Source organism: Podarcis pityusensis (genome assembly GCF_964106645.2).
Source record: "Podarcis pityusensis genome assembly, chromosome: 4".
NCBI classification, from domain to species: Eukaryota; Metazoa; Chordata; class Lepidosauria; order Squamata; family Lacertidae; genus Podarcis; species Podarcis pityusensis.
Genome location: NC_138027.1, coordinates 57,242,546 through 57,265,320, shown reverse-complemented (window position 1 = coordinate 57,265,320; position 22,775 = coordinate 57,242,546). Strand labels below are relative to the sequence as shown.

Sequence of the window (22,775 nt, the reverse complement as noted above, 5' to 3'; positions counted from 1 at the left end):
CTGCATCATCCTACATTGCAGGGGGTTGGGCTAGATGACCCTTGGGTACCTTCCAACTCTACACTTGTTTGATTCCTCTAACAGGCTGTGCGCGCATCGCGAGGAATCTCAATTTTATCCCCTGCTTCACATTCCCGTGCCATTCCCCCCCCCCCGTCTTCTCTCAGGCTTGAGTTCACCATTCCACCAAACGGAGCTCGCCGCTGATAAAGGAGGAGCGAAGGGTTTCTTCAAAATTAATCTCTATGGTTTTTTGCGCGAGCTTCCAACGTTAAGTATGGGGTCTCCGCCACAGAGGTGCGAAAGGTGTAGAGCGGACACCATCGAGAATTTGGACTGGGGCGGCTTCCGAATTCGGAACGGAAATTCCGAGGTGCGTGACCCCACCCACTTCCCCCCACCCTCCTCCTATCACGCGTTGGGTGGGTTAGCTCGGCGGGGCCAGAAGGGACTCCTATCTCGCTCGCTCGCTTGCTTCGCGGCTGGCTGGCGTTGCTATGAAGCGCGGGAGCCGAGGCAGCGCGTGCTGCCCGCGGGAGGGCGAGCAGGTAGCGCGAGGGCTCGGCCCAGGAGGACGAAGGAAGCGCCTCGGCCTGCTCTCGTTCCGTTAGGATCCGGCGCTGAGCGCGGGGATGAGGGACGAGCCCCTCTTCGCCCTCCTCACAGCAGCCTCTGAGGCACCTTCGTCCCCTGTCCTGTTCCCGCCTCTACCCCACAAAACACACCGGGGGACGTTGGGATAGCCGCGCGCTCTCAAGCTTAAATGATACGATGGTTGAGGGGATAAAAAAAAGGGAGAAGGGCAGTTGTGGGTGCAGCCTCCAGCTCCTTATAAAGGGCGATCTTGGCCCAAACATGGAGTCAGATACGCCCTTCTGCTCTTTCCCCTCTCTTCCCCTGTCTGTGTCACAGACCACAGAGGCCAGCAGGCCTAGCAGTTAACAGAACTGGGGCTGGTGGGAGTTGTAGCCCTGACAACTTTTGGAGGGTCAAAAGTTATCAAAAACTTTATGACTGGAACATTTTCCTTGGTGCGTGGTGGCTTTGGAGTCATGGACTGAAATTTGAGGCATCCGGGTTCTTTTGCTAGTGCTTAAGATGGTGCCTTCAATTTGTCATTCAGAACTGAGAAATAGTTGTTTACAACACCCCTGTAATGTAGACTTCTGGACTTGGAAACTTAGGTTGGACTGTGGTTATTGTAGTTGGGGGGAGGGTGAAGAAATTTCAGGGGTCTTAAAAGCTGAAAACAGTTCTAGAATGTGGCCAACATGTCATATACGGTAAATAGTAAGTGCAGAGAAAAAGATAATGAGTTTTTGTTTCTGTTACAGAAAGTGGAGACGCAAGGGGAATTTGTTAAAGTCAGAAAGAGAGCTTTGGAGAGGCTGACTACTGAAGTGATGCAGCTACATGACATTTTGCCCAAAATACTGAATTATGATATCTTGGAGAACTTGCAGAAATTGGATGCTGTTGAAACAAGTGAGTTCTTAGGTTCTGTCATTAATGCTATAAAATCATTAATGCCATAAAAGCAGCTTCGAGCAAACAACTTAAGTTTGTGGTGGTGGTGGTGAATATTCTTGAAGTAACTGAAAGTTGAATAATCGAGGTCCAGGTTAGATAGGACATAGAAACGGTTAACTCATTCTTTACCTAAAGAAAATACTTGTGGTTGGGTGAGAAGAGGATTTCAAAATGTCAGAGAGATAAGGGAATGCCCAATCCTTTCCTTGTCTGATGCTCCTCTGTTTCAAATCTTCCCTGGGGAAAAGCAGCTTTGGGAGGGAATAGTGATTTGGAGTGGAGAAATGGTTGGCAGGGAAAGGTTAAGCACCTGCCTTTTCACTGCTTCTCTCCAGCACCTTCTTTACATATTTCTCATGGCAGAATCTGAGCTTTTTCACTTAGCCACATTTTGTATTGCTACTGATTAGTGGCTACATGTACATTATAGTAAAGTGGTACCTCGGTTTACAGATGCTTCAGATTACAGACTCCGCTAACCCAGAAATAGTACCTCGGGTTAAGAACTTTGCTTCAGGATGAGAACAGAAATCGTGCGGTGGCGGCGCAGCGGCAGCGGGATGCCTTATTAGCTAAAGTGGTACCTCAGGTTAAGAACAGTTTCAGGTTAAGAACAGACCTCCAGAATGAATTAAGTTCTTAACCCGAGGTACCACTGTATTTGAGAATGCTTGTTCTTCTTTTTATTGTTTTACTTGAGCCCTCCATTTTTTTACAGTTGTGGAAAGGAAAGATATTGAAGTGGAGCAATTAAGAATGGATTGCGAACACTATAAAGCCCGTTTAGAAGCAGCCCAAGCAGATTGTATGAAAGAAAGAAAGGTAGGTAGATTATTAGCTGAAACCCACTCTTTTTACATACACAGTTGTGCTATACCTCTAACAATAAGGGCAATCGTAAACATGCCTACTCAGAGGTAAGTTCAGTGGGACTTAACTCCAGCTAAGTGTAGGAAGAAGTGCAACGTCCATACGTGTTGAGACAGTTGGGGGGGCATGCTTTTCCGTACTGGCAATCCCCCCTTTTTGTAGAAAGGTTCCTGCAAAAAGAGGTATGAAAGAAGGTTCATTCTGTCTTATGGTAGCCTGTTACATCCTACAAGTTGCTTGGGGAGTTTCTGAGCCCTGCTGCAAAGACCTAGCCAAGGTATAAGAAAAAACAAAAGAGAAGCTTTGGATTGATCTTTCCAGAGTTCTGTGAATATGGAATTTCCCAAAATCTTGTGTAATATTCTCAGGAAACAAGGGATAACATTAGCATCTATGCCATCCATCACATGGAAAAGATTCCAGGGAGAAATTATGGAGAATTGCTTTTTAATGCCAATGAAGCTAAAGAATTGTATTAGGAAAACAAGGAAGGCAACAGTCTCGCATACAGATTTACAAATAAAACCAGTAGAGACTATCTAACTTAGCCAGTTACCTGCTTGAGTATTTTCTTGGATTTCAGAGCACATTCAGAGTTCCTGGTAAAACAGAGGTTCTGAGAGAGAGAGAGCATCTTTGACTCTTGCTTAGGTGTTTCCCAGAATATAAAAAACTGAAATGAAAGTTTCACATATTTATGGGAATCAGAGACTAAGCAAAGTTGGCCTCCTTCCCATGATGGGTTATTGCTTGGCTCTGTCATGAAACCTCTTCCATCTGTGATGTAATTGTTCTCTGGCCAGCTAGAAAATTACTTAGAGGTTAGTTCCACCTTTTAAACAATTTTACAGCTGTACAGTATATTGAAAAATTTAAAGCTACATTTGGATGCAACATTGTGAAAAATCTTCAATCCTGAGTGTTTGTTCAGAAACAGTTAAGGATATATGGTTCATACTAAGGGTTCCAGATGCTCTAAGTAGCACTGTGGAGGTCCATCAGAGAACATAGCTGTTTGTAACATATGTCAACTCACATTGAGCTCAGTGAGAGTTCCAAGTAACTATTGATCGCAACTTTTGTTGACATTTTAGACTACAGTCCTCCAGTCACTTTCCTGGTAGTAAATGCCATTGACTTTAGTGGGATTTGCCTCTGTACTTTTCATGTATTAACCTACAATACAGGACTTTCCTGCTGGTTTGCTGTCTTATGTTCATGCTAGCATATCACAGGAATGATTCAATTACTGTATTTTTCGCTCCATAGGGTGCACCGGACCATAGGGCGCACCTAGTTTTTAGGGGGGGGGGAATAAAGAATTTTTTTTCCACCACCCCCCAGCCCCAAAGAGCCAAGACAGCCAGCGGGATCCATCCCACTGGCTGTCTTGGCTTCCTCTTTAGCCACACGCAACCTCTCCAGGCGGCAGAAGCTGCGCACGGCTTTGTTTTTAGCCGTGGGGCTGGGATGGGGGAAGCCCAAGCTTCCCCTGCCCCCAGAACAGGCTGCTATCTGCAAGCCTTTGGAGCCCAGCGGGAACTCCCACCGCACTCAGAAGGCTTGCGGAGAACAGGCAGCTATCCACAAGCCTTCGGAGCCTGGTGGGAACTCCCGCCACGCTCAGAAGGCTTGCGGATAGCTGCCTGAAGCCTCGAGAGCGAGAGGGGTCGGTGCGCACCGACCCCTCTCGCTCTCCAGGTTTCAGCGAAAGCCTACATTCGCTCCATAGGATGCACACACATTTCCCCTTCATTTTTGGAGGGGGAAAAGTGTGTCCTATAGAGGGGGAAATGCAGTAATTTAGTGTTACTGGATCTTTTCTAGCTAGGAATAATTCTGTAGTGTAATTTCTTGAATTGTTTTCATTTTTCCTTTCTGGACAAGGTTTGTGGAATGTCTGCTATTTCTGCCTCACCCACCTCCCCATTCCTTTATGTGCAGCCCCATGCACACTTACCTTTAAATTCTGTATAGCTTATTTGCAGGTAAGCCTCAGCACCTAGGACTTGCCGATCGAAAGGTCGGTGGTTCGAATCCCCGCGGTGGGGTGCACTCCCGTCGTTCGGTCCCAGCGCCTGCCAACCTAGCAGTTCAAAAGTACCCTCGGGTGCAAGTAGATAAATAGGGACCGCTTACCAGCGGGAAGGTAAACGGCGTTCCGTGTGCTGCGCTGGCTTGCCAGATGCAGCTTGTCACGCTGGCCATGTGACCCGGAAGTGTCTTCGGACAGCGCTGGCTCCCGGCCTTTAGAGTGAGATGAGCGCACAACCCTAGAGTCTGGCAAGACTGGCCCGTACGGGCAGGGGTACCTTTACCTTTTTTTTAAACTCCATCTTCACATGGAGAATGCATTTTTACCACGCTGATAGAGGAACAATTGTACCAAAAGTGTACTAGTTTACATAAGATGTATCAGGCAAGAGTTTTCAGGAGAGATCTAACAAATCTTTTGAGTTCTGTTTCCCTCCAAACCTCCTTGTGGTACCAAAGACAAAAGCTTGCCCCTTTGCCAAAGAGGGAGTTGCACTAATGGAAAGCATATCTTTTGCCTGGCTCAGGTTGTAATCCTAACGCAATTTACATTAGGAATAGAATTGTAGAGTTGGAAGGGACCATGAGGATGGTCTAGTCCAACCATCTGCAGTGCAGGAATATTCATTACAGGGGATAAAACCTGCAGCCTTGGCATTACTAGCACCATGCTCCAACCAACTATTACAATATAATTCCCATTTAATGCAGTTAGGATTTACTTCTGAGTAGACATTGTTAGAATTTTTGTGGCTCATATTACCAAGAATACTTGTTTGAGAACATTGCTACTATCTATTTTTATATAATTATCCAGACTGTTCTTTTCCTCTGCTTATGACAGTGTAATGTTGCCATAGAAGCTGCGAGATGAAATTCTGATGAATATGCTTAAGTTTGCCATGTGTTCTATATCAAGCTCCTTGAAGGAAAATGGAATGTAAATGTAAATATAAATAAGCAAAAAGTCTTCTACGTATGCAAATGTGAGAGAATTCCACAGTTTAGGAAGAATTTAAATCTTAGCAGATCTACTTCACCAGAGCCAAGTTTTTTTGTTTTTTGTTTAATGCTAAGAGGACTTTGGAACTTATTGAGAAATCTAATTAGAACGGTCTGATATAATCCAATATGAATCACATATTAGCTTTATTACTTTCAGGAAAAATTAACTGTTCGGCAGCAGCTGAATGAGGCAAAGCAACAATTATTGCAGCAAGCTGAATACTGTACAGAAATGGGTGCTGCAATTTGCACGTTGTTGTGGAGTGTCTCTAGCAATGAAGAAGCAGTTAAAAGTATTCTAGGAAGTGTAAGTTCAGTGACTGCAGAGATCTTTATTTGTTACGTATTATACACAAATGACAGCGTTGACTCAAACATTTTTTTAAAAAAATTACTTTTGTGTCATTCTGATTAGAATGTCCATATAGCAGCTGACAATCTGCATTTGTTTACTGTGATTGAGACACTAAAATTGCTACATTATTATTATTAGTAGTAGTAGTAGTAGTATTTCTACACCGCCCACCAGGCTAGGTATCCCCAGCCACTCTGGGCGGCTTACAGCATATATATAACATTGTAAAACATAAAACATTAAAAACTTCCCAATACATCAGGAAAAGTGGTTAAAAGTTCCTATTCCAAATGCCTTTGTGAACAGTACAGTTTTCAAAGATGTATTTTGAAAGGCAGTGATAACTCCTGCCAGACTTCTGTTGCCAAGGATTTCCTTAGAGCAGGACCTGGTACACTAAAGACTCAGTCTCTGGTAAAGACCAACTACAGTGGTGCCTCGCAAGACGAAATTAATCCGTTCCGCGAGTCTCTTCGTCTTGCGGTTTTTTCGTCTTGCGAAGCACGGCTATTAGCGGCTTAGCGGCTATTAACAGCTTAGCGGCTATTAACGGCTTAGCGGCCTTAAGAAAAATGAAACAAACTCGCAAGACGTTTCGTCTTGCGAAGCAAGCCCATAGGGAAATTTGTCTTGCGGAACGACTCAAAAAACGAAAAACTCTTTCGTCTAGCGAGTTTTTCGTCTTGCGAGGCATTCGTCTTGCAGGGCGCCACTGTAGATGTAAAGGACACCACCAAAAATGTCCCATCACATGATCTCTGTGATCAAGGTGCATAAGGAATTAGGTGGCCTTTAAGGGACTTTGGGCTCATGTTTTTAAGGCTTTGTGAATTTACACAGTAAACTTGAACCTGGCCTGGTACCAAATCAGCAACCAGGTAAGTAGATGTGTATAGGATTCCACTGTAAGTCACTTTAATTTGTGAATAAATATCCAGACTTCAAAATAAAATTCCTTAGGGAAAATACAAAATGTATGAACCCACAGTAATTGTAATCTGTGAATGAACTATATATGACAAATTCAGTCTATGTGCTAGGTTTACCCAGCTCAAACCATAATTTCCCAACTGCTATGTGTAAGACAAATTTTTTTCAACAGCTATGTGTAAGACAATAACTGCTGCAGCATATTAATATGGTGTAGTGGTTAGCATAATCAAATTAGGACTAGGGAGACCCAGTTTCAAATTTCCACCCTGCCATTAAGCTTACTGGGTGTCACTTGGTTACATTATCTGTTGGCCTGTCTTGTTGTGAAGCTTAAATTAGGAGGACAGGTGGATAGATGACCCTGTATGGCACCTTGAATTCCTTTGAAGTTAAGTGGTATAATACATTTCCCTTGTTGCTTTTTCTGTCACAACCTGAGCAGCTTGTCTCTGTTGGCACATGCACTTTGGGGTTTTTTCTTTCTTTATCTGAGGTGCTGTCCCCTGCACAGAAACAAGGAGATTAGTGGCATATATTATGGCACACATTTATTTATGCCCTGATATTATTTATTAGTTTTTCATAAATCTAACTTTTGGAACTAGCTTCTTGTCCTCTGGGCCTTTGGATAGGCCATCTGAATACATTAGCACAGCCTTTCTCAGCCTTGGGTTCCTAGATGTTATTGGATTACAACTCCCATCGTTCCTAGACAAGATGGTCAGTGATGATCGGAGTTGTAGTTCAAGAACATCTGGGAACACAAGGTTGAGAAAGGCTGCATTGCAGGTTGATTTAGGTTTCTGTTTTCTAAGATTATATTTTATAGAGTTGTGACCTGCCAAGGACCTCTTGTTCAGGATATAAATCTCAAGAATGAATAAACTAATGAAAGGAAATAAAGTGCCACAGGATCCTTCGTTGTTTTTGCTACTAACACAGCTACACATCTGGAAATGTTTGTGCTCTGTACATAGGTGAAACCACCTGTTCTGCTGCTCCTCTTGAACATGGGTTACATTCTTGATGTATGCACTGAATGGCATCTCAATAATATGTTGGAATCCTACTAATCTGATGCCTAGTTTCATAATGTTTGTAGACATTATTTTCCTAGTTAAACTCTTCTTGCTACAGTTGCTAGGAGAGTTAAAGTCACTGGAAAACATTTGTCTTAAAAGAGGAGTCTTGGTAATGTTCTGTGCAGATCAGTATCATAGTGCCATTGAGTTTTACCTACTGAAAAAAACTAACCATTATTTAAAAACTCATAAGTTCATAACCATAAAGTAGTAATTTTTCCTTATGAATTTTCAGAGTAAAGCTATAAAGTTTTTTAGCATTGCTGGACAGACTATGGAGAGTTTTGTGCGATCATTAAGTGAAGATATCAAACAGCAAGACATGGATTCTGATGAAAGTCAGTTTGTGTTAGGTTTGGCAGGGATTGTTACAAGTAAGTTTGTCCTGGAATGTCATAGGAATAATGAAACACATCATATATAAGTTAGCATTTTTTTTTTTAAGTTTCTACCTTTCAAAAGACTTTTTCTGAGCTGATATACTTCAGAGTAACTTTTAGTAGTTTAGCTGTAGCATTTAGCAAAACTGACCTCCCCATATTAATGACTTCCTGCTTGAGAACAAATATTGAGTACAGTGGTACCTCTGGTTACATAAGCTTTAGGTTACATACGCTTCAGGTTACAGACTCCGCTAATCCAGAAATAGTGCTTCAGGTTAAGAACTTTGCTTCAGGATGAGAACAGAAATCGTGCTCTGGCGGCAGCAGGAGGCCCCATTAGCTAAAGTGGTGCTTCAGGTTAAGAACAGTTTCAGGTTAAGTACGGACCTCTGGAACGAATTAAGTACTTAGCCTGAGGTACCACTGTAAATTGCTTCTTATGTGTAGGATAATAAAACCGATGCATGATTTTAAATAGAACTAGGGAAATGTTGCCCCTGTGACAGATTCACTCTACTTCACACTCACTTGCACTGCCCAGTGCATGCAAACACCACATATATACAGGCTAGAAACATATGTCTCAGTCACTAACACTACATACAAACAGCTACACATACATACTTCCCCCACACCCCAGTGTACATACTTTTTTTCTCCATTAGCATCTTTTGCTCCCCACCTTGCTGATCCTTCTTTTCCTCTCTCAATACAGGAACATCTCCCTGCCCCACCTCGCAGATCCTTCTGTCTCTATCCAAAAGTGTATATTTCACCCACACCCCACAGATCCTTCTCTCTCTACCCAGGAAATAGGCAGAGTGCTTGAAGGCTTTCCACAAGCATCTGGTCAGTCACTGTGGAAACGGGATGATGAATTGGATGGGTCATTGACCTGACCCAGCAGGATCGTCTTATGTTCTTAAGAGCGTATCCTGTAACCATGAAGTGATGGGGAAGCTATCCTGTTGCTTCTCCCCCAGCACTCGAAGCAAATCCCTCAGGGCTTGCAAAAGGCCTGTGAAGCAGCTGGGACACCCACACCACTCAAATTAAAGCTGTCCATGGCATGCAAATCCTACACAGGCTTTTTATAACCTCAGAAACAGCCTTAACCATGTAAGCTAAATTAACAAACTTCATAAGAGTAAAGGAAGGCAGACAAAAATATAATTAATGTATTGAAAAGTGGAATCTGTTTATCCTCTATTAGTCTGCTGGAATAATAAAGTGCAAGACCTAGCCCAATACTACTCTTTAGTGGGGGACATATAGGAATATTTTTATATAAATTAGCAATGTAAACATTATTGTAATGTTTTTGTTATTTATTTTTATACCTCAAGTAGGCTTTTGTATTTGTGAGGATTGTAATAACTTTTACAAACAGTGAAATAATACTTAAATGCACTTTAGTCAGGTGTGATTGATACATTTATATATGTATCTGAATTATGTATGTACTTTATTGTTCATAATATTTGCAAAAACAGTGTTATTTTACATAATAACATTTGTAAAAACTCGTTACAACTAGGCTTGATAAGGAAGTGGGTTGTGCTTATATTTCAGGTTTCTGCAGAATTTGTCGCTCTCAGCCCATGGTTTTCCTCCATAGCTACAACATTTCTCGATTTTTTTTAATCTCTAGGAGATGCTGTAGTGAAACATAGCACCCAAAACCAGCACATCGTTATTGTTGTCTTGTGGGGGATTATTTTCTAGAAATAACCTTCCCATAGCCTTCCCAACAATTACTGTACAGAATTTTCAGTAGTGCTGTTAGCTTACAAAATTGTGCTGAATAAGAATTCTTCTCTGTTTAAATTATGGTTTTTTTTGTGTGTGTTCTCTTTTGTAGATGTTGCTGCTTTAGCATGTGGTCGTGAATTCCTAGTTAATTCAAATCAAGTATTGTTGGACACAATGATGCAACTTCTGGGAGACATGAAGCTTGGATGCTGCACAAAACTTAAAGTGTATGATGATTGGATGTTTTTAGAATGAAACTTGTTGTCTTAACAATCTAATATAGTCAAGAATGAAATATAGCGTGGTGGAATGTTTAAAGTGGTGTGAACTAAAATGAGTTGTTAAGTGGGGAGTCTATAATTTAGGTAAGCTGCTGTTAGACTTAACCCCTAACCTCTCCCTCCCTCTGTATCTTTAGTATGGAGGATAATAATACTTGCCTACCATACAAATGCCTCTGCTTTCTTGTGTGTACTAACATTGGTCATGAGTAACATGAGAGAGGCTCCCAGGTAAGGTTTATGAAGACACTACGAGAGTGGGCAAGTCATCTTTATTGACAGAAGACAATGGGTTTCCAGGGTGCAGTCGTTAGTGGATGGTGTGGTGTGGCAGCAGCACTTACCTGACCTCCCAACAGCTGTGTTGCTGCTGCTTATGGGGAAGAAGAGTGGGATGGGTGAAGTGGCAGGGTGAATGTACTGGCAGGAGCACTGGATTGGTGTTGCTGTTGTGTGTGCACTGTCCTATTCACTTCTTCCCCTTGACCCTTCCCACTGGGGGGAAGGGTTGTAGCAGTAGAGCATCTGCCTTACAAGCATTGTAGATGTCATAGCATATTGAACATGGGGATAAAATTATAGCAAGTACTTTGGCCATCCTTGCATTTGAGCCTCGCAGTCAGCCCAAAAGATCAAATCCAAATCTCTGGAAAGTTTCAGAACTGACGTCCTTAGAGATGTGCCTCTGTCAGTTTGCTGGGTGAAGGAGCAGCAAATCAAACACATTTGTGCAAGAGTTTATGAATGGGTAAAGAGGCTTTCTGTATTACTTCCTTAATAAGCTGTTTAGATATGTAACTCCTAGGCAGGGAAGATTGAGGATTTGTACCTTAGTCTGTAGCTCCAAATACATTAAAATCCAGCTTTGTCTTGTTTGCTACTGAAAATACGCCATATAAATTTCAGTTGTCTCTATATGTTGTCACAAAGGATGGCCACCAGATGGTGCTCCAGGCTTTGTAAAACACTTACAAAGTTAGCATTTCTAGACAGAACTACTGCTGGTCATAAATCTGTATTTTCTTGCCCCAGAAAACTTATAGTTCAAGAGATAACTAAAATGAGATACCTTATTAAAACGTTTGAACATTTTTTAAAGTATGGGTATAGTTTTGTAGTATAGCAAATATAAGAGCAGTTGATGATAGAATGTGGTGCTGAAGAAATAGGAATCAACTCCCAGGCTGTTTGCTTTGGCAGACAGCTTTGCCCTTTGAACAGCTTAGCAGAAGATGTTTAAACTCTGTTTCCCTCTGTTAGTATTTTTTACTGCTTTACTTTTTCAGTTCACCATAACCAATCCCTCAGTTCCCTACAAAACAAACAGCTGAAAGGAAAACACAAAGCACAGCCATGTTTCTCTACGTCACTTTTAATCCGTTTTGTTATCTACTGATACTACTGATAAACAGACTGAAAGACCATATCAAGAAGTATTAATCCCTTGCACTGTAAGAAATGTTACATAATTTTACGTGGGTTAATGATACTGAACAGCAGACACTGCAAGAGATCCTTTTGTATCACGATATGGCCCTCCTCTGGAATATGATAAGCAGGAATGAATGTGAAGGTCTGGAGAAGGATGTGATTTCCTCTCTTTTCCCATTTTTTCTCCTAACTTGGGGAAAGATTTGAGTCGATCGCCATCAAAGCTATTTTCATTTTCACATTTCTGCTCTGGATAATAGATTTAGAAAACAGAGAGAATTGCAAAAGCTGAGGTCTCTTTGCCTAATCCCCATCTTACATAGGGGGCCCAGCACCTGCTGAATAGACAATCTTCGAGGCCCTGAGAGAGCCCACTCCAGCCATAGCCCCGCAACCAAAGGGGGTTGTGGAATGATGCAACATGATGTGGGAAAGAAAATTTGTATCTGTAGTGACTGAAGCATCTTGAAGCCTATCAAGGTGGAATGCAAGGTAGTTTTTTTGCTGCCTTTTCCCTTTGCTTCAGATAGCATCTCCAACCTGAACATGGCAGATCCTTGTCCTTTTCCCCTCTCCTCTCCCCCCCCCCATCGGAATAGTAGCAGGGACCACAGGTCATATTACAGGTGTGCCAGTGGCAGAATCCACACTACAAAGCATACCAGAGAAGTATTTCATATGAATTCAAATACTATCCACCTTTATGTCAAGCTTGTTCAGAAATGTTAGGAAAAAGAGAAAATGTGGATGCCATACCAGTTTGTACAGGGCAGGTGAATTATCCAAGGCTCAGCCTCTCCACCTCACCCTAGGATTGCATTCAATCCAAAGGCTTAAGACCAGATGCCACCATGACTCAGAAGTATCAGAGACCAAAGAAGAACATAGACCAAAGGCGCAGATACTAGCAACAGAATCTGAAAATATTTTTGGACCCACCACTCTTATGGTGAAGGTGGCTTACCAGAGCATTTTGAGAGCAAAATCTACGATAGCCAACAAGACTCAGTAATATAAAGCAGATCAGTTTAATGTAATGACAGCTGTGTTTTGTTTTTCATGTTGATTCTCAACCGTTTATTTTTTAAGGGAAAATTTTAAGTTGGAAGGAATAAATTCCTGTCGTAACAGAAGAAGCATAATTTGAAATTTTATTATCTCATTGTTTGAGGGTTTAGGAAGCGTACAATTTAGCAAAGCGGTGTTATGAAACATTTCTGGAGGCTTTTGAAAATAGCTGACTGAGCATAGCACTTATCCACTGTGTATATTTTCAGAGTGCTGTGTAAACAGTAACAAGTGGTTTGACAAGAGTAGTGTCACTTCAGAAATAATGGCATAGTTGGTGACTTTATGTAATTCAACAAAATATGCTTTGGCCTTTCTGAAATGTAAATAAAAGGCTAACTTGTTCATCTGAGGTAATGGTGGGAAAGTCATGTTAAGAGTATTTTCTTCTCAACCTCACAACAGATAAGCCCTGGTTTGCTATCCTGATTGAAAGCTGATAACTGGGGGAGAAAAAGCTTTTCTTTTCACAAAAAATTAACACAGATTTTGAATAGTAGTTGTTTTATTGTCTTTGTGTAATCTTGGAATTTTACACTCTATTGATATTGCTCAAACATTCAGATCATATATTCTTATTATGTGAACTTCAAAGTGGTGGACATAAGTTTTTAGAAGAATGCATGTCATGTGAGTCTGTTCTCCTTCAGAAGCAGAATAACAGGCTAGAATACTTGGCAGTTGCTCCATGTGGGATGACAACAGGCAGGATTAAGATTGATGACTTCCTCCCAAAGGAGGAGCTTCCTTGCAGGACCAGGCTGTTTCCTGTCTCTTAGGAGACAGCAGGGTTTTAGCTAGAGCTCTTTATCAAACAAAAAAGGTATATTGAATGAATCTGCCTTTCACCTTTCTTGACCCCTCTGTACTGAAATTAGGTAGGACAGGTGATGGAGTAAGCCGGGCAGCAAATCCAAGAGAAACAAGCTGCTTAGGCAGAAAAAATCTTTAATGATGGCTCTGACCCCTTGCTACTTAGCCCAGGAATGTAGAGCTGAATAACAGGAGTGCTGTTAGTCTTTCCAGTAGGCCTTTTGCAGAGCTGTGGTGTTTCAGGCCTCCAGAACCTCCTCTGTCTTTACTAGGCTGGTGTACCTGTGAGCCTGTCAGATATGTCTGATGGTTCAGGGCAGGGGTCAGCAACCTTTTTCAGTCGTGGGCCGGTCCACCGACCCTCAGACCATGTGGTGGGCTGGACTATATTTTGAAAAAAAGAATGAATTCCTATGCCCCATAAATAACCCAGAGGTGCATTTTAAATAAAAGCACACATTCTACTCAGGTAAAAACACTAGGCAGGCCCCAGAAATAACCCAGAGATGCATTTTAAATAAAAGGACATGTTCTAATGTAAAAACACGTTGATTCCCAGACCATCCACAGGCCGGATTGAGAAGGCGATTGGGCCGCATCCGGCCCATGGGCCTTAGGTTGCCTACCCCTGGTTCAGGGCCATAGCTTATAGAAAGAGCTTCAGGGATCCGTCTCTACTCACTGCAGACTTTTCAGCAAGAGTATCTAATGTAGCACCTAGAAGAAGTTTTTGACTTAGGCCTGGGCCATAGCTGAAAAATCCAAAAGTGATATCAGGGATACTCAGTTCAGCATAAATTTTATTTACGTAGGGCTCCAGAGGTTGTCTTTGTAGTACCTAAGGATAAAAAAGTTTTATTCACAAATGTGAAGAAGGAAGACAACAACAGATTTTCAAAAAATCCTGACATTTAGAGACCCTATTCTCTTTGCAAGACATGTCAGTTGAAAAAAATGTGAGATACAGAAAAATCAAGCTTTTTTAAACAAAACAAAAAGAACCTTGAAAGAGGTGGTGGGGTCAAGCCATCTTGGATCTCAAGTATCTCAGCAAATTAATAATATGAAGTTGTGTTCACCTCTACATAATTCCATCCTTATTTGGGGCATCATGATATATCAATATATCACAATGTTTAGCTGGTGATATATCGTGATGTTGAAAACCAGATATCGCCCAGCCCTAAACGTTGTAAGTAGTTTAGTTTAGTTTATGTTCTGATGTAACAGGGGTCTTCAGGAACATTGTTGGCAGTGAATTTTGGGAATGGGGCACATCTTTTATTGTGAAGTTTAATTTAATCTAATACAGGCTGTCTGGCTGTGAGAGAGGCACAGCTTTGTGCGTGAAGAAGGGTCAGCTGGAGTCAGGCATTGATGTGTTTGCCATATACGTTTGTTAGAGACATGACAAGCTGATAATAAAGTTAAAGTTGAAGCTAAAAAGAAGAGAATGAATGGAGGATAAAATTGTATTGGAATTTGTTACATTTGTGACAGGATTTTCAATTAAGCCTTGTCAGGCTAATTTTTTTGAGTGCCCTTTTCTGTTTGTCAGGAGGACAAGCACTTAATCAGGATGATAGGCTATCTGCTGAGGAGTCTCAATTAAGAGGATTTCACTGAATGTGTTGTGTGATCATATAAGGCTCTGTTCATATGAACACCCCACTAGTTCAATAGGATTTGACTGCTGCCAGGTTTCTTTACACTACATTATTACAAAATGAATAAAAAGAACACACAGGATTATATTAATATTGATATATCCATTCAGTCTTTGCTTTTTAAATGTGAGGAATGTGCTAAGCTTCCTGAGGCTTGTGTTCTTAACATGGTTTGCAGCTTTTGTAGTGGGATGCAAATCCATATACTCAGTCCCCTTTTAAACTTTTCTTACAGACTGATGCTGATGTCCTTATACAATGTCAGTATCAATGTGAAAGGCTTGAAGTACATCAGTGAAAGCCCAGGGTTCTTTCCATTACTCTGGTGGCTCCTGAATGGTAAGACCTTTATGAATGCAATACGGTACTAGATTGTGCTACACATGTTTTTACTACGTAACAAATGTCAGTATATTAGCTAAATGGAAATAAACCAGCTCCTTGTTGTTTATCAAAACACCTTGTATAGCATGTAAGAAAAGACATATTTTGGAACTTAAGATGTGATAGGCATGAGAATGGAGAATGGAAGGATGAGTTGTATAAGCGGGATTACTCCTGCTAAAACGGTTTGTATGTTGATTATCCTATGCATATAGAAAACTACAGTGGTGCCTCGCAAGACGAAAAGAATCCGTTCTGTGAGTCTCTTCGTCTAGCGGTTTTTTCGTCTTGCGAAGCAAGCCCATTGACGGATTAGCGGATTAGTGCTATTAGCGGCTTTTAGCGGCTTTTAACGGCTTATCAGCTTATCGGATAAGCAGATAAGCGGCTTAGCGGCTTAGAAAAAGGGGGGAAAAGGAAAAAAAAAACGCAGGAACTCGCAAGACATTTTCGTCTTGCGAAGCAAGCCCATAGGAGATTCGTTTTGCGAAGCACCTCCAAAACGGAAAACTCTTTCGTCTAGCGAGTTTTCCGTCTTGCGAGGCATTCGTCTTGCGGGGCACCACTGTATCACACATTCTTCATTTATGCACTGCTGAAATCCTGTCCACTCTTACTGGGGAGGGCCACTCATTGGACTTGATGAGACTTTATGGTGAGAAAAGTACATAGGATTGAGCTATTAGTTAATTAATTTCAGGCTTGGGGTTTTTAAAAGTCAGTTATTAAAATTAAGGATCTAGACCATGCCCTTGAAATGCAATGTTAGAACAAAGAAGCTGTTCTTGCTTGAAACTATTCAATGTAATCTATTGTTTAATTAAATGGCTTGACATCTTCTTAAAAACAGAAACACTGCAACTGTTGATGGAAAGATAAGTCTGAACATTTGTCCTGAAGGGCAAAAGGAAAAGTTATGATTCTGCCCTTGTTAACTTCCTGCTTCAGCTATATTTTATTTATTAGATTCTCACTTTGATTTAATTTATAACTTTCTCCGTTATTCAGTCTTAGGATATGTATCGGTTCTAAAATCAACACTTGGTAAAATCTATAAATATTTATAAAAGTGTTATATATTATTATAAAAGTATTAAATACATTATTTCCATAAATTACACAGTATCTGCTTGCCACCCAGCTTTTAAAAGCAATCCCAAGTTAAAATGTATTACGGCTTATTGCAGAATGATAGGGCTTGGACTTTTCAGGTCTCCATGGGAGGGGACTAACAGAATTGAACTGAAATGTGACAAGGGGCACTGGTGCAAAATATATCTTAGACATACCTCATCTTGACTGTTTGTTACGATTTGAGACTTTCCTTTCAAAGAACAGAAAATCTCTCAATTTTGATTCTTGACTACTGAGAGAGGCCTGCTTACCTCCAAAACAGCTGTGTTGTTCCCCCAGCCAACGCCAAAGCAGGACTTAAATCACATAGGTAATACAATAGACCAGGCATTTCCAAATATTTTTATCAAGACTTGCCCTCTGAGGTTTGGCACACAACAAATCATTTTTTGTTAGTGCTCCTCAGCACCGCATTCTGTCTAATTTCCACTGCATACAGTCATAAAACGTGTCTAACACAGCTACCGTATATACTCAAGTATAAGCCAACTTTTTCAGCACATTTTTTATGCTGAAAAAGCCCCCCTCGGCTTATACTCGAGCGAGGCGGGAGGCAGAGGGACGAGCGGCCCAAAAAGAGCCCTTCCTCTGCCGCTGCCCGCCTCTCGCAAGGGCAGGCACAGGAGCCACGGTTGGGAGAGGGGCTGCGCTGCGCTGTGCCTCTCCCAACCGCGGCTCCTATGCCTGCTCTTGCGAGCGGCAGAGGCAGCAGCAGAGGAACAAGCAGCCTGAAAGGAGCCCTTTCAGGCTGCTTGTTCTTCCTCTGCCGCTGCCACCACCACCAGGTTTGCGGCGTGGTGAACCGGCTTATACTCGAGTCAATAAGTTTTCCCAGTTTTTTGTGCTAAAATTATATTCGGGTCAGCTTATACTCGAGTATATACGGTACCTACCCTTATAAGATTTGGGACATTGCTTGAGGAAATGCTTGAAACTTCCAAATTGTGCAGTTTGGTGGGGTCTTCTTCACATCAGCTCTTACATTTCCCAGTGATGAAATAATCTGTCATTAGCAAATAGAAGGGAAGCACCCCATCAGCTTGGGCTGGCTTGGTGTGTGGTATTTTTCAGTAGCATAGCAACAACTTACCCATTGTGCAGCAATGAGACCTGACTCACTAGAAATATATTTCAGGAAGCTTCTTTTCTGTACTAAGTATTGGTGTCAGCCCTTAATTTATTATAAAAGGAGGTTTAGTTTACTGCTAGTTAGATTTGTGTGTGTGGAATTCTCTCCAGGACGCAAGTTTCATAAGTGTTTTTGACATAGGTGTCCCTCCCTGAAAACTCACATTCTAAAGGCACAATAATGCAGGGAAGCACAAGACAGAGCACAGAAAAATAATGAAAATACCTCAGAGCAGGACTTCCCAATCTATTTTTAAGGGAGATTTACTGCCAATATTCCCTCTTTCCACCCATTTCCCTGATTGTTCTCTGCCAAATCTTCACCACAGCCGCAATTGTTCCTAACCTGTGCAATTCTTGTTAATTACTTAGCCTGTTGCTAGTGCAGCCTCCCACCTCATTTAAATTAAGCAATAAAGAGATATCTGTTGTAACTTTATACTCCCTACGACAGCAATCTGCATTTTAGCTTCATGATATGCTTGTTTGCATTGAAAAAAGGGCCACTGAATTTCATGAGACTTCGTTCCAGGTTTGTACATAAATATTGTAGGTTTAAGCATGTAGTCAGTGGCCAGCTCACATATTGATTGTATGAAATTATACTAAAATGTTATAATGACTGTGGGTAGAATGATGAAAAAGCTTGTAAATTAGTAATACTTGAACTTGGTACCCGTTACTTGTCAGCTTGATAACTTATGTCTTTGATGACTAAAGAATGTTGCAAGCACCTGTCAGTTGAATTCACACCACACTTCCATAGCCGATTGCAGATTAACAGTTTAGCATTGAGGTAATTCAATTACTTAAACCCCATTATAGAGAATAGTTCATCTGTGAGTATACTTCTAATGACACATGTGACTAGAATAACTCTCTGGCTTATCAGTTGTTTCTGTTAGTGACTGCATGCAAATGACATCAAATACTACGGTACAGTTCATGTCAGTGATGTTAAGGTAGATTTTCAGTACGTTGTTAAAATTGTGTCAGCTTTTATAGGCAGCTCCTACTCATGAGCTCATGCAAGCATCCACACTATTGTCTTTAAATTATTAATATATATTTTTCATCACTAGTTCTTTGCGGGGAGGATATTGTATTGTTTCATGCGGACCTTAGCTAACACAGTTCAGAAACACTTTTTTCCTGAGAGGTTTATTGAAGAGGTATTTGGTGTTGTAGTGGAAACTGCACTACCGTAATGTACTCTGTGTTGCCTTTCAAGTTGACCTGGACATTTCAGCTAGTACAGAATGCAGCAGCTTGGGTGCTTTTTTTGGCTAGGCATCCATAGTATACATTTTGTGTCAGTTGCATTGGTTACTGGTACATTTCTGGGCTGAAAGCCAAGTGTGGGTTTTGACCGTCAAAAGTCCTAAATGGTTTGGGGCCAGGTTATGCCCATTTGAACCTGCATCAGCTGTTGTCATTGACATGTTGGACCACCTTTAAGATTGGTCAGATTGGCAGGTTTTAGGAACAAGGGTTCTCAGTAGCAGCTGCTGCTATGTGGAACCAGAGGGTGTAAAGTTGTGCGCTTCAGTTGTATTATTAAAAAACAACAACAACTTTGAAACCTACTTGTTTCAAGTGTCTTTCTGCAGATGTGTTTTTATTTAACATTATTCTGATTTGTTGCTGCCACTTTTACACTTGTTTTGTACTACCTAAATTTATATTTTAATGTATCTTTCTATTATCTTAATTTTCTAGTTTTTAATGTAATTGTAGTTTCACGTTTGCATTGTTCACTGCCTTGGGTGGACTTTGTCCAGAAACGCAGCTTCAGTCGTACCTTGGATCTCAAACGCCTTGGCTCTTGAACAAATGGGCTCCCGAATGATCGAAACTGGGAAGTGAGTGTTCCGGTTTTCGAACGATTTTCGGAAGCTGAATGTCCGGTGCGGCTTGGTTTTTTAACGGTACCGGGAGTCGAATGGAACACATTCTGTTTGAGAACCAAGGTACGACTGTATTAATATTTTAAATGAACAAATGTTTGTTACAAAGTGGCATTGCTTTGGAAACCCGGTAGCTTATGATCTAGTTTTGTGTTGTAACATACCAGTTGAAAAACAGTGTCCTGGTAAACAATAAACAAAAGGTACAAGTTGGTAGTTCTGCAAGTATTTATGCTACATTTGAAATAATACAGCAACATCGTAGCCCCTTTCACAACTGCCCCTCCAGACAACTTAGAACATGGGGAGGAAAAAGCAGAGCTCTACTTGTTGGCCTCCCCTATGTCATGGTACCCACAAGTTCCATCTTCCTGATCTCTGCGTTTGTTGAAAAGTCTGAATGGGGAGCCAGTCCAGCTCCTCCATGTGATCCCGAACGCTGCATGAACAGGATTCCCAATTGTGTGGAATAGCTTACATGCCGACAACTGTGCATTTGGTCCTTGTTCACACATTCCAAAAAATGCACAGAATCAACAGGAACATTAGGAAGGAGCCAGGGACAATGGATGTGACTCCATTTAATAGTGAGAAAATGAAAGTTGGATGTAGAAAAACTTCATTTGTTGTGCTCAATGAGAAGTGTGTTCTTCTATAAATTATGATAATTGGTTTAGTTAGTTTTGTCTTTCACGTTTAGATCCAGATCCAGAAATATGTCTTCATGTTCTACGGCTTCTCCAGTCTGTGATTTTAGAGCCAGATGTTTTAACCAAGTCAGCTCCTGAAATACGTGACTCTCTGCCACTTCCACGTATCCATATGCTGTCAAAAAGCCGCAATGCAGATCTACAAATCCTGGCCCGAGAACTGCTTGAGGACCTTAAAATATTAGAGAGTGAAATATAAGGTTGTGTTCTATAACATTGTTATCTTCTCCAGCATTTTTCCCCAGTGTTGTAGTAATTTGTAAAATTATGCATGCATTCAAAAAACAGGTTCTTCTTGTAAGTAGATTTGTGTGTTTGTATGTGACCAGTGTTTCTTCACAGGAGAAAGTAATTTCATCCATAAATAGGATACATCAGAATTCCCAGGCTAGCCACATTACATCAAACCATCTCACCCAAGTTCACTAGACATTATTATTTATGCTTTAAGCTGTTTGAAGTCAAAGATTAAATGGTTTGAATAAACTGCAGCTGGTTACATGCAAGTTACATTTGTCACTTTCAGATGATTGAAACATGATGTTGAATAAATCTTTTGCTGCTGGAAATGTTGTCATTGACTATGGTCTTTGCACATAATGGGATGCCAGACTATGTCTTACTGTGAACAAGCATGTGTACTGGTGCCTGGTGATAAAAATCACAACCACTTCAGTTCTCCCCTGATCCTGCTGCTGTCACACTTCCTGAGATCTACACCATGGCTTGTCTTGGTGTTACGTGTAAACCTGACTTCATGGTTTGCCTTGCTCCAAACAAACTGAACTGTAACCAAAGTTTGTACTTGATTTTCTTGCAAGACCCTCTATTCTTGTTATTTATTCTTCCTGTGGTATGATGAGTAGGGAATCAGACATGTGTTGATGTCAAAAAGTGCCCTAGAGGAATCTGTAGTAATGATGCAGTGTGCTGAATTCCTGTTTTAAATCTAACAATGCTGACAGTATGTAACGCTAGCCTGGACCTTTTAAGAGACTGCAAGTTTGACACAGCTAGAGTCTCAGTTTCCTAGGCCACTCATTAACATCAGTCTGATCTCAGTTAAGAGAAGCAGGAAAGGAGGTGTTCTCTTAGTAGTCTCTTGATGGCAGATCAAAAAGAACAGACATTTAAAAGGCAACAACCATCCCATTTATATCTGTTTGGGCAATCTCCTTTTTAAAGTTCTGTTTGTGTTCTTTCACTTTATTTGTGTGTTTGTGGGAAGATGTATATCTAGTTAGAGCATTATTAAAGTAATTGACAGATCATTCAGATGTGGATGGCTAAAGGGAGTGTTATCTATGTTTACTGTAGAAAGAGTTTGGATGAGTGCCGATTCCCTTTTTATTCTGACATGAGGTTTACCAGTTTATGCAAGATTGATGATTACAAGTGGCAATATTGGGGTGGGGCTGGTTGGCATGGTCCTCTTCCACACATTCACTGAAAATGGCAGTGGCAGCTTAAATCTACAAATGACCAGTTGACAACCACTACATTATAGTGGTACATTTGAGAGATTAAGGTGGAATGAAAACTCAACCGTTGGGCTTTACTAATGTCTGTCTCAACTTAATTTCCCTTCAGGGTTACAATATATGGACATCAACTATTCCACTTTATAGAAAAAGTCATATCCCTGCACCTTTGTCACAGTACACTATGGCAAGCTCAGTTCTGCTCTCTTGCCTTCAGAAAATCCCAAAGCGAAACCAAAGCCCTAAATGCCTGAGACCTGAGTATCTAAAGTCAATCTTGGGGAGTCATTGCTGTCTTTGTTAGCTGAAGGGGCCGTTTTAGTGTTTGTGGCCAAAGTAAACACTGTCTGGTCATGTTCACTTGACACCATCATGGTTTTCTGTCAGACACCTGAAGCCCATCTTAATTCTCCCATGCTTTAAATGGCATTTAAGATCTTTTTAACTGCTGCTTTTATCAGCTGTAGCATTTTAAGTGTGCTTTTATACTGTTACCATTATTGGTTCTGTTTTGTGAAAAGCCTTGTAGGCTTTTGAAACTGAAACGTAGGGTATAAATGCCTTAATTAGAAATAATAAAAGTTAGGTGCAACCCCATAGAAAGATATTACCAGATATGACTGCCAGCTCTACACTCTGCAGTTTTTCTATGGGTGGTATTCAAGGAAGTTTCACTCAGAGTAAACCCGTTGGCATTAATGGTCCTAACTGAGTCACGGTCATTTCAGTGGGTCTGCTCTATGTATTTTGGCTTCTGGAGACTGGAAATAATGCAGCAGAGGTGGTCCTCAGTTCATTTAGGTATAGCTATTTGGTCCACAGACCCC

At 41.1% G+C, this 22,775-nt stretch overlaps 1 protein-coding gene across 4 annotated transcripts; it reads left to right on the top strand.

Annotated features, from left to right (window-relative positions):
* Nucleotides 1–254: 254 nt before the first annotated feature.
* HSF2BP (heat shock transcription factor 2 binding protein) lies at nt 255–21,036 on the top strand. 4 transcript variants are annotated; one of them, XM_081003768.1, is made up of 8 exons: nt 255–373; nt 1,335–1,485; nt 2,249–2,352; nt 5,597–5,746; nt 8,045–8,183; nt 10,054–10,171; nt 15,440–15,543; nt 20,458–21,036. In XM_081003768.1, exons 1-8 carry the CDS (start codon nt 278–280, stop codon nt 20,664–20,666), a joined length of 1,071 nt encoding a protein of 356 aa, XP_080859894.1. In that variant the 5' UTR covers nt 255–277; the 3' UTR covers nt 20,667–21,036. The 4 variants fall into 4 exon arrangements, with proteins under 4 accessions (XP_080859894.1, XP_080859895.1, XP_080859896.1 ...); XM_081003769.1 differs by lacking the exon at nt 255–373 and adding an exon at nt 398–548; XM_081003770.1 differs by lacking the exon at nt 255–373 and adding an exon at nt 547–677.
* Nucleotides 21,037–22,775: the final 1,739 nt, after the last annotated feature.

Coding starts and splice junctions, on each gene's coding strand:
- HSF2BP (XM_081003768.1), top strand. CDS start 278: ATGGGGTCTCCGCCACAGAGGTGCGAAAGGTGTAGAGCGGACACCATC. Junction 1,486..2,248: donor ATTGGATGCTGTTGAAACAA/GTGAGTTCTTAG, acceptor ATTTTTTTACAG/TTGTGGAAAGGAAAGATATT. Junction 10,172..15,439: donor TGCTGCACAAAACTTAAAGT/GTATGATGATTG, acceptor CTTTTCTTACAG/ACTGATGCTGATGTCCTTAT.